The 12,341-nt window shown below is 43.4% G+C and overlaps 1 protein-coding gene across 1 annotated transcript in view; it reads left to right on the top strand.

Moving 5' to 3' along the window:
* The window catches only part of LOC119404862 (zinc finger protein 160), a 58,217-nt gene extending 46,707 nt beyond the window's left edge, over positions 1 to 11,510 (top strand). The window contains exons 10-11 of the mRNA XM_049419042.1: positions 9,647 to 9,700; positions 11,379 to 11,510. Coding sequence (XP_049274999.1) covers positions 9,647 to 9,678 — 32 coding nt within the window. The 3' untranslated portion in view covers positions 9,679 to 9,700; positions 11,379 to 11,510. The remainder of the gene's footprint in view (positions 1 to 9,646; positions 9,701 to 11,378) is intronic.
* The last annotated feature ends 831 nt before the right edge of the window (positions 11,511 to 12,341 follow it).

Consider the following 12,341-nt stretch of genomic DNA (forward strand, 5'->3'; position numbering starts at 1 on the left):
ATCATTGTTGCCTTAAATGGAGCAACAGTATTCTCAAATCTCGACTTGAAAAATGGATATCATCAGCTGGAACTCGATGCACCCTCAAGGCAGCTCACGACATTTTCAACACATGTTGGCTTGTTTCGATACAAACGCCTAAACTTTGGCATCAGCAGTGCAGCTGAAATTTTTCAAAACACCATTCGTCAAGTACTCAATGGCATCTCCAATGTTCTCAATGTCAGTAATGTCATTCTTCTCTTTGGACAAACAAAACAGGAGCATGACACGTCTCTGGAAGCTGTTCTGCAGTGACTCCAAGAAGCGGGATTGACACTTAATGAAAAGAAGTGCCACTTTCATCAACGTGAACTCACCTTCTTTGGACTTATCTTTCCAGCTGATGGAGTTCGCCCTGATCCCAAGAAAATAGCAGCCTTCCTACAAATCAAAACACCAGAGTCACCACAAGAAGTGAAGTGTCTGCTAGGAATGATCAACTATTCAGGCAGATTTCTGAGAAATTTTGCTGACCTCACACAGCCTCTACGTGAACTGACACTGAAGAATGCAACTTGGGAGTGGACTGCCCGCCACCAGAAGGCCTTGGACAGATCGAAACACGCCATGTCTGATGTTTCTACACTGGCCTACTTCGACCCATCAAGGCCCACAGAACTTGTGGTTGATGCAAGCCCTCATGGCCTTGGTGCAATCCTGACCCAAAGAGAGAACACAAGCACCCTTGTGATAGCATATGCAAGCAGAGCACTGACGCCGGTTGAAAGCCGCTACTCTCAAATCGAACGAGAGATGTTGGCAGCTGTCTGGGGTATGGAACACTTCCGGCTCTGCTTGTGCGGTACGAAGTTCCTTCTTCTAACAGATCATAAACCGCTAGTCAGCATCCTAGGAAACCCCAAATCACTGCCATCTGCCCGCATACAGCGCCCTGCCCATCGTATACAGCAATATGCATATGATGTGCAGCACACTGCTGGTAGCAGCAATCCATCAGACTACCTGTCAAGACACCCAGTGCCCTTTGAGAAGCCAGGTTGTCAAACTGACAAAGTTCCAGATGAGTATGTTCATTTCGTCCAGCGCCATTGCATTCCAAAATCCTTCTCAATCGAAGAAGTGGCTGAACAAACGAAAATGGACCCACAACTGAAGCTGGTCAAAGAAGCCATACATAACTTGCAGGACAAATGGCAAACAGCAGGATTGAAACCATTTGCTGCAATAAGAACAGAGTTGACAACCATACCTGATGGCCTCATTCTCAGGGGAACACGCTTGGTCTTCCCCATAAATCTTCAGGAACGTGCAGTAGAACTTGCACACCGTGGCCATCAAGGCATTTTAAAAACAAAACTCCTTCGAGAGAAAGTATGGTTCCCAGGCATGGACAATTTGGTACGTGCACTCATCAAGGGTTGCCTCCCATGCCAAGCAGCAGTACCCCAGTCAAGTTGTGAACCACTTGCTCTCACAGAGCCACCAAACAGCCCGTGGGAAGCTGTATCAATTGACTTCTGTGGCCCATTTCCCGTCAGAAACTATGCCATGGTAATAATTGATGACTTTTCATGTTACCCAGTTGTACACATCATAAGCTCTACAGATGCTCGTAGAGTGCTACCACTTCTCCGGGCAGTTTTTGCTCAGTTTGGAATCCCCGAACAAGTACGGATGGATAATGGACCTCCATTCCAAGGCACAGAATTTGCAAACTTCGCTGAAGAACTCGGTTTTCGGCATCAGAGTCACACCTCGATGGCCTCAAGCAAATGGCGAGGTTGAAAGATTCATGCGGACACTAAAGAAACAAGTCCACACCAGCCAACTTGAAAATGGTGACTGGAAGTCAGAGTTAGACACATTTTTGATGTCATACAGATCGACACCACAAGGCACAACTCAAAGAACCCCATATGAACTATTGTTTGCAAGGTCAATGCGAAATCTCCTTCTTCAATACATTCCACCTCCGAAAGCAGCTAACAAGAGCGGCACAAGGTCAACAGAATTACGCCGGCAGGTGTATAACAAACAGTACGCTGACGCTGGAAGGCACGCCAGGCCACATCGATTCTTTGTGGGTCAACAAGTTCTTTGTAAACAGCCACAAAAGACAAATTCACACCATATTATGATCCCTTGCCATATGTGGTCACTAAGGTTTCAGGGTCACAAATTGTGGCATCACGAGGAGGCCGAGTAGTAGTCCGAAATGCCAGTTTCTTCAAGGATGCTTCAGGCATCGTCTCAACATCGCCATGTAGTGCAGAGCCAGAGTGCGATGACCTGGCACCTTTGCCGGACACAGAAGCTCAGGCACCAGAACCCCTCCACCAACCACACAAGCATCCCTGTCGTCGCTACCCCACCAGGGACAGGAAGCGTCCTGGCCACTTTGACGACTATGTGTGAGACCGGCAAGCATGCTTTGTGCGTGCGTGTGAAATTGTCAAGTGTTCTTACGTGTAAACCTTGTGCTGAGGAAGCAGCAAGTGAAACTCAATTGTGCTCGCTATTGTATTTATTTGATTAAATTTCTGTTTGCTCCTCATGAACACTCTTCCTCCAGGGGGATAATGTAGTATCCGGATATAGCCAGGCCCGCTCATTCGTTAGGCAACTATGACAGTCAATAAAAATGGTGTTTAAGTAAGCCCGCCTCATCACGTTTGTCTCCATCCTAATCCACACCATCCAGCACGATGCAAACACTACAATAGCCATCACACTTGTTTCCTTTCTTTTTTTCAATGCACCATTTCTAGTGCTTTCCTGTCACAAACTGGGTGCCTTTGATGTGCCTGTTGGTACTGTCTGTAAAGTATCATAGAGATGGAGATGAAATATATGAATTAGTAAGGAAAGATAATTCTCGTTGCACCAAACTTCACGTTAAATAGTATTTTAAGGGTTCAAGACCATGGAAGAATAAGCACATGCGTTTTGACAGGTTGTGGCACGCCATATTAAAAATAAAAATCTGTGTGCTTTTTCGTAGGACTCTCTGGAAATGGATAGAAACGAGCCATCGGGGTCTCCAGTAATTGTGCCAAGGATTGTCTCCATAGCATCATTAACAAACGGTATTGAAATGCCAGGAAGCACAGCTGTTACAAACACTAACACAAGGTGAGTTGGGCCTGGGCCCCTTAGAAGGAACATAGGTGGTACCAGTTTATGAAACGTATATAATTATTATAGGAATGACAACAATCCTACACTATTGTCGTTTTTACTTCTAATACTCACAGTTAAGTACGTGCACAAATATGCTTTAGTGCAGTGGCAACAGCACAGTACCGCCTTGGTTTAGATTGCAGATTTCAGTGCAAGTAAAATGAGAAAAAAAGCGATTATTTACATAAATTTAGGTGCATGTAAAAGAAGCCCTGGTTTAAAAATTAATCTGGTATGCCGTGCTACCGCCTTCCCCACAGTTGTATAGTGGTTGTTGATTGATCAATAACCCATGAATGAATTTTTTATGAAGCTCGGTCATTATGGTCGTATTGTCATATTCTCACACTCAGGTGGGGGCATACTGTAAAGATGTTTGCATGCTTATGGTCAGGCTGTATGACTATGGGGCTGCTGGAGGGCTTTCCGGAAAGTGCAGTTCAGCCCATGCTCATAGAATGGAACACGACCATGCATGTGCTGGAAAAGAGATCATAACATCTACAAGTTGCACTTTGAGCATCTGAAGCCACTGAAGTTGGTAATTTTGATGTAGCTGGACTTGTTTGGTGCCATAGCTCAACTCTCTTACAGAGGTTCTGGCTTGCTGAAGGGCAAGCATATACATTGTGCTGTTTATAACAGTATGCTTCTTAGTCTATATCAATTTTATGCAACAACCAATCATGTTGATTCATGGTTACAATCTGTTTTCTTACTGATTTATTAATAATATTATTGCTTATTATTTTTTTCTTTTTGATGTACAGATGCTCGGAAGGAGCTACAGGACACTCACGAGAAAAGCTTGAACGCAGTGTCGACGGCTTGCTCGAGTGTGCCATGTGTGGGCAGTGCTTTACAACAAAGGACGACATGAAAAGGCACGAGATCACGCACACAGATGAGGAGCAGCATTCCTGCACTCTCTGTGGCGAGCAGTTCGCTACTAGGGAAAGCCTCTTCCTACACCTGCTTGTCCACTCGGGCGAGGAGCCCTACGCTTGCCCCTTTTGTGACAAGAAGTTTACAACTAAAGCCGATTTAAATATACACAGGCGTGTGCATACTGGTGAGATGCCGTATGCCTGCCAGATATGCCCATCTAAATATAGCCGAAGGAGCTCTTTGAACAAACACGAGAAGCTACATGCAACTGGAGTGAAGGTGGTCAACTGCCCGGAGTGTGGCAAGGCCTTCAGGCAGGTGGCAGCACTGCAGAACCACGTGAAGTGGCACAAGATGGAGAAGCCAGACCACTCATGCCACCTTTGCCCAGCTAAATATTCCAGCAAATATGATCTAAAGAACCATGTGTCAATAATGCACACGAATGAAAAGAGGTTTAAGTGTGCCGTGTGCGAGAGAGACTTCACCAGGCGTGATAGCCTCAGGAGCCACATAAGAAGAAGGCACGTTGGCGTCAAAGCTACTGTGGCGAGCACTGACAGCAGGGTGGAGATGCCAAGTAGCCCTCTCTCCATGCAGCCTCCTGTAAGTGAAGTTCAATGTGGAACTCAGCAGTTTTTTTATTCACGGTGTAACCCAGAGAGAGAAAAGCAGTTGTCGTATTCTGTTTCAAAGCAGCATTAGTCTAGTCCTGCTAACGCTAGATAAATGGCACTTCGACAAGTTCTTTCCAAATGTTCATGCACAGATATATTTCCCACAAGCTGTAGTTCTGGTTGAAGGAGGGTGTCCTGCAGAATTTCCCCAGGAATGCACTTGCGAGATAATATCGATATTTTTCGCTTAAGGTGGCACAGTGTGTTCATACGTTGTCACTCATAGCCTTCAGCATACTTTAGTGAGTGGCAGTGGCACTGTAGGACACCTAGTTGGAGCTGTGATGACATCTGAGAGAATGACGACATATCGTTCTGTAATTGTGGCACACTCCCTTTTAACCTTTGTTGTATTTCTTCTATACCAGTGCCAGCCTAATTTTGGCACCACTGGAGGCCTCGCCTGACCTCTACTTTCGTAGCACGATCGTGTTGATGTTGTGTGGGCTTTAGTTTTCATAGCCTGAATTGAAAGAAAACACAGTATATTTCAGTAGTTCCATTGGCAGTAAACCTATTTGTACAGTAGCAGCATTTTCCACTTACCTGATTCCTGTTATTCTTTTCATTTTCCCATGTAACCTTGCCCCTGACACTCGTGCAGCATTAAATGCACATGCAAGTTTGAGTGGAGCATTGTTGTTGTGACGGCCTTGTTAGAAGTGGCACTATGCATGGATTAACAATCTGTTCCCATTGGTGCTTGCTTATATATGGGCCTGCATCATGCTTACTGCTCATCATCCTCATATTCATGCACAGATGGAATGTTTGTGTATGCAGTGTCTGAAGCTGGAGGATTCTCATCATCGTTGTAATATATGCCTCCTTTGTGCCACTGACTTTGTGTTAATTAATAATGAATTGTATTAATTAATGCATCAACGGGCAGTTGCTAGGAAACGTGTACAATCCGTATTGTTTCATCTTCGTGGTGTTTGATATTGATGACTACGTCACTGACAATGTCGCTTATGAGCAAAAAATTATAAGTGGACCACTTACTGATTCTTGGGCCATGCCAGGTTGAATAGAAATTTTGTCAGAGCATGTGTGTTGAAATACAGCAGATTCCACTGGTTATGTGTGCTCTTTATGTGTGCTTCCATGTGTTCTGTCTTTCCAGCAATGAAATTTGACGAAATATGTAGCTTAGGCATCTAGACGAGCTCATTTTGTAGTTACTGATGATTTCTATAAGTGATACATCTGGATAAGTAGTATAGTATTGTCATCAGTGGTGATAGCCATCACACTTGTTTCCTTTCTTTTTTCAATGCACCGATTCCAGTGCTTTCCTGTCACAAACTGGGTGCCTTTGATGTGCCTGTTGGTACTGTCTGTAAAGTATCGTAGAGATGGAGATGAAATATATGAATTAGTAAGGAAAGATTATTCTCGTTGCACCAAACTTCACGTTAAATAGTATTTTAAGGGTTCAAGACCATGGAAGAATAAGCACATGCGTTTTGACAGGTTGTGGCACGCCATATTAAAAATAAAAATCTGTGTGCTTTTTCGTAGGACTCTCTGGAAATGGATAGAAACGAGCCATCGGGGTCTCCAGTAATTGTGGCAAGGATTGTCTCCATAGCATCATTAACAAACAGTATTGAAATGCCAGGAAGCACAGCTGTTACAAACACTAACACAAGGTGAGTTGGGCCTGGGCCCCTTAGAAGGAACATAGGTGGTACCAGTTTATGAAACGTATATAATTATTATAGGGATGACAACAATCCTACACTATTGTCGTTTTTACTTCTAATACTCACAGTTAAGTACGTGCACAAATATGCTTTAGCGCAGTGGCAACAGCACAGTACCGCCTTGGTTTAGATTGCAGATTTCAGTGCAAGTAAAATGAGAAAAAAAAGCGATTATTTACATAAATGTAGGTACATGTAAAAGAAGCCCTGGTTGAAAAATTAATCTGGTATACTGTGCTACCGTGTTTCCCACAGTTGTATAGTGGTTATTGATTGATCAATAACCGAATTTTTTATGAAGCTCGGTCATTACGGTCATATTGTCATATTCTCACACTCAAATGGGGGCATACTGTAAAGATGTTTGCATGCTTATGGTCAGGCTGTATGACTATGGGGCTGCTGGAGGGCTTTCCGGAAAGTGCAGTTCAGCCCATGCTCATAGAATGGAACACGACCATGCATGTGCTGGAAAAGAGATCATAACATCTACAAGTAGCACTTTGAGCATCAGAAGCCACTGAAGTTGGTAATTTTGATGTAGCTGGACTTGTTTGGTGTCATAGCTCAACTCTGATGTGATGGAAGTGCTGCTCCAATTGGTCCAAACTGCTCCAAAAGATAAATGCTGCTCCATGCTGCTCCAAAGTGTAATATTTGTTAGTAACTGCTCCAAACCTGCTCCGATATGGCATTGGGGAACTAGAAACAATGAGCTTTAACCGTATGACCATCCAGCGAGCCTAAAAAAACAAAAATAAGCTGTATACTATCATCTAGTATGCAGCTTGTATACTAGCTGCACACTAGCACATTGACAATGCTACATGTACTGGTATTGTCGATGTACAGGGTGTTTCAAGAAATGTGTCCGAAAATCATCAAAAATGAGGAAATGGAATATTTGCTCACTGCCCTCATACTTACTTTTTCTGTGGTGGGAGATATCTTAAGATGACCAGACAGTAATTATGACATTAATAAAATAAAATAATTTAAATAACTTCTTAGTTAGCGGAGACATGCGGTCAGTTGAAATGGGAGGATTGCTGTCCTTCGTGCGAAAAGGCATTGCCGCTTTGAGATTTTGAGAAATCAGCCTCCGGTAATTATTGCGGAGCAATGAGATTCAGCCAAATTCACTGGCGAAACCGAAACCAAATTTCCGATGAGCGCAACTAGCAGACGACCAGAATGACGTCACTATTCACGACGGTGATTACAGGCATGTTAGTTCTTCTGCATTTGTTAACATACGTGCGCCCTAGGTGGTCTAATGGCAAAAGAAACCTACACAGCCACAAAGCGAAGTCAATCAATGGGTGTAACAACGACGCTTGCTCATTCTAGACGTCTTGGAAGAGTACGGCTGTTGCACTCTTCCAAGTTTCGGTTTCAACGGCAAAATTGGTCATGTTTCATTGCTCGCTAATAATTGCCAGCGGTTGCTTTTGTAAAATCTCAAAGCGGCAACATGCTTTTTGCAGAAATGGCTGCAATTTTCCCATTTGACTCAACCACCCGTCTCCTCTAATTAAAAAGTTGATTTGATTTCTTTAATTCCTGTTGTAATTGAGGCCTCTACTCAGCTTAAGATGCCTGCTACCACAGAAAAAGTAAATACGAAGGCAGCATGAAAATATCTGATTTTCCATATTTGTGAAGATTTTCAGGCACATTTCTTGAAACACCCTGTATATCTGATTTAGTTGTATGTATTTGCACCTGACAAGCAGACTATTTTGGTGAAATGTGGGTGAGATTAGTTCATTATCATAACGATTACTAACTGTTGCCGTGACGACTTTGATGTGTGACTGATTACATTTTGCACTTTATCAGCTTTGACCTCATTTCTGCTTGAAGAACTGGCATTTCAAGTGTATAGCTCATTTAGCTTATTTTATTTTTTAAATTTCCAATGCTGGCTATTTTGGCGAAATATGAAAATGACATATTGAACTCGTACCAATTATAAACTGCTGCTTTGGCAATAGTAACATGTGATTGCGGCAACTTTTGTAATTTGGTGCTCAGCTTTATCGCTTTTATATCATTTCTGCCACAAGTACTGGTATTTTAGATATATGTTGCTCATCTTAATTTGTGTTCAGTGACCATCCATCTGCTTAATTATTTGTTTCTTGCAATTTCAAGTGATTATTGTATGTGCAATAAATATTAATATTTATGAGATGCTTAAATGATGATTTAAACTCCAGGAGTCGTTTGGAATATTTTGCCATCTGCTCCGAAAACACCAATAGCTGCTCCAAAGCACCATTTTTTTCTGCTCCAGAATCTGCCCCGAAAATCAAAATGTCGCTTCCATCGCTGACTCTGTTACACAGGTGCTGGCATAGCTGAAGGGCAAGCATCTACATTGTGCTGTTTATAACAGTATGCTTCTTAGTCTGTATCATTTTTATGCAACAACCAATCAGGTTGATTCATGGTTACAATCTATTTTATTACTGATTTATTAATAATATTATTGCTTATTATTTTTTTTCTTTTTGATGTACAGATGCTCGGAAGGAGCTACAGGACATTCACGAGAAAAGCTTGAATGCAGTGTCGACGGCTTGCTCAAGTGTGCCATGTGTGGGCAGTGCTTTACAACAAAGGACGACGTGAAAAGGCACGAGATCACGCACACAGATGAGGAGCAGTATTCCTGCACCCTCTGTAGCGAGCAGTTCGCTGCCAGGGAAAGCCTCTTCCTACACCTGCTTGTCCACTCGGGCGAGGAGCCATATGCTTGCCGCTTCTGTGACAAGAAGTTTACAGTTAAAGCCGATTTAAATATACACAGGCGTGTGCATAAGGGTGAGGTGGTCTATTCATGCCCGATATGCCCATCCAAATTCGGGTACTGGAAAGCTTGGAACAGACACAGGCAGCTGCATGCAAGTGGAGTGGAGATGCTCCACTGCCGGGAGTGTGGCAAGGTCTTCACGCAGACGAAAGCTCTGCAGAGCCACATGCAGTTGCACATGATGAAGAAGTTATACCTGTGCCATCTTTGCCCTGCCAGATTCGCTTATAGATCCTCTCTGAAACTTCATGTGGCATCGCACAGAGGTGAAAAGCCGCACAAGTGTCCCGTGTGTGAGACAAGGTATTGCAGGCGTATTGACCTCAATGCTCATATGCGTAAGAAGCACGATGGAGTCGATGCCACCGTAGCAAGCACTGGTCAAGATTGCGCTGCCAAGTGACGCCGTCCCCAAGCTGCCTCATGTAAGTGAAGAGCAGCATGCAACTGTGCAGTTTTTGTTCACACTGCAACCCAATAAGAAAAGGAATTGTGGCATTCTGTTTGAAAGAAACACTATTTTAGTCCTATTAGCACTGGATATATGGGAGTTTGAGAGACATGTTACGAATCGTTAGGCACTGAACTTTCCCAGATCCCATAGATTAGGTTGATACAGAATGGCGAGAGGTATTGCAATGCTGCTGTTGTGAGATGGGACAAAACTTTTTCATTTAGGAGGCCCCATGTGTTCATAAGTTGTCACATGTAGCTGTCAACCTGCCTTAGTCAGTGGCCATTTCATTGCATTGCCGAACTCCTAGTTGCTGGTTTGATGCTCGCTTTGGTGCTGGTTTGGATAGCCTGAAATGAAAGAAAAGGCATTAAACTTCAGCAATTTTTTGGGTGCCTAATTTATTTTCTGCAACAGCAATTTCATGATCCCGATTTACCCAATTTCCATTATCAGTTTTGTTTTTGAAGAGGACCCTCCTTTCAGTCGGCACATGTCCCTAATTTACTGTGTTGTAAAACAGAATATGAGCCTGGCCAAGTTGGATTCTCTCTCACCAATGTTATACCGACGTTATACCCATATGCGCTAAACCAATCTCGATATAACTAACATTTTGTGATGCTTCGCCTGTGGTGGAGTTTGCGTTTGGTGATGATAGCAGTTCTAGCAGTAGCTTGTCCAGCTTGCACGACGAGGGTTATGAAGAGACACAGGTGCTGTACGAAGCCTTATTTCGAGTGGCTTTCTCAGAACAGTGGCGACCAAGGTTGCCACGAAGTCATACAAAGCGAGAGCACAAATTGTTTCCGGAAGCGGTGTATGTGACGTGTGCTTAAGGAGCTTCCTGTGTGATCTTGCACAGAAGGTTGCCATGTATAACAGGAAAATTCGACTTGGTGCAGTCGGAGTGCCCACTCCAGGATTTTGGTGGCCGCTCCAGATCTTCTCGTGGAAAACGCTATCAGTCTCAGAGCTACCAAAATTCTCTCATGTGGACTCACTCTGGCTCAAGTTCACCTAAATTGTACTTGGCCTGGCTTACTCAGACTGACGAATATATCAGAGCCGGAGGTAATCGACTCACGAGTGATTGTTTTCGACCCAGAAAAACAGCTCAAAAAAGTGAACCTATGACAGTTGCAGCTTTCATGCTTATAAAAAAAGTCGTGCTGGCAGCGGTATAGCTTCATCATAGAAAAAGGCAACAGGATAAAGTTACTCAAATTAAGTTGCTCTTTAGCTTATTTATCAAAACTTCAAAAGCTTTTGTCGTGCAATACCTGCTAGCATAGAAATAAAGTGTTGTTTGTTGACATAGCCTGTTGCCTTATTCACCTGAACCCGTCGTAGCTGCAATGACTCGCGCTATGGGAAGGGGACGTTGACACGTGCACGGTACGACTGTGTGCAGCTGGAACCGGAGCTGGGCTTTTGCACCAGCCTTGCATAGAGCGGACCCCTCCATATGTGCAGTGACGTGATAGCCAGGTGCCGTTTCTGGTCTACACGATACAGACAAACGAAAAGCTTAAACAGCTCTGCTGTTAAAAATTGAGTTGCAAGTCAGTGCTCTTGAAGTAGATGTGTTTTGACACATTGTCTCAGCATTCACTTGCAAAAATAAGGATGTTTGCTCTGTTTTGTAGGACTCTCATGGATAGAAAAGGAGCATCTGAGCCTCCAGCCCTACACTGCCAAGGATTGTCGCTGCTACCAGGTCAAGAGACAGCACTGAAACATCAGGAGGTGCAGCCGTTACAGACAACGACTGTGCCAAGTCCACAGAGATGGGATAAAAGACGTAGTTGATGGTTATGGTGACCAACCTAGACTACAGGGGCGTAGCAAATGGGGGGGGGGGGGGGGGTTGGGGGGGTTCAACCTCCCCCCTGAAATTTTTCAATTTTGCTTGCTCATATATACACGCACACATACAAACGCACGCACGAACATACATAAAGTATGTTTGAACCCCCCCTGAAAAAAATTTCTGGCTATGCCCCTGCTAGACTATTTGTCATGTGCGCTTCCATACTTACAATAAAAAATTTACCCAGCATATACGGTAGCCCAATGGCAATGACATGATGCTGCTTTGCTCAAGGTTGCAGATTTGAGTCCGTGTGCATGGCTGCATTTCAATGCAGGTAAAAGGATTAAAAAGATGCGCTCATATACATAACATTACATGCATGTTAAAGAAACTTAGTAGGTGGCAAAATTAATCTGGTATCCCATGCTACCATGTGTCCCACAAACTTATAATGGTTTTCACTCTTAATATTTATGAATTAATTTTTCACACACGTCACATTCTCAGTGTAAAAGTCTTAGTGTACTTGTAGTCTGGCTATACGGATAGGGGATTGGCCTTGTGTCTAAGCCCCTGTGTTGCATGTGCTACACAGTTGCCGCCGGGATTTTTTAATAGTGCAGTTCAGCTCAAGCTTGTAGAATGGAGCACTAGCTACCCTGTAAAAAAATTAATTATTACATTCATCAAGGCAATTGCTGCCTTGAAGACAAGTCCACTTGTTGAAACATTGTCTCCAGTGAAATTTTTTGTTCAATTACTTTTTTGTGTCTGCCAATTTCAGCTCCCAATCTTT

This window comes from Rhipicephalus sanguineus, chromosome 9, assembly GCF_013339695.2.
Source record: "Rhipicephalus sanguineus isolate Rsan-2018 chromosome 9, BIME_Rsan_1.4, whole genome shotgun sequence".
Taxonomy (NCBI): domain Eukaryota; kingdom Metazoa; phylum Arthropoda; class Arachnida; order Ixodida; family Ixodidae; genus Rhipicephalus; species Rhipicephalus sanguineus.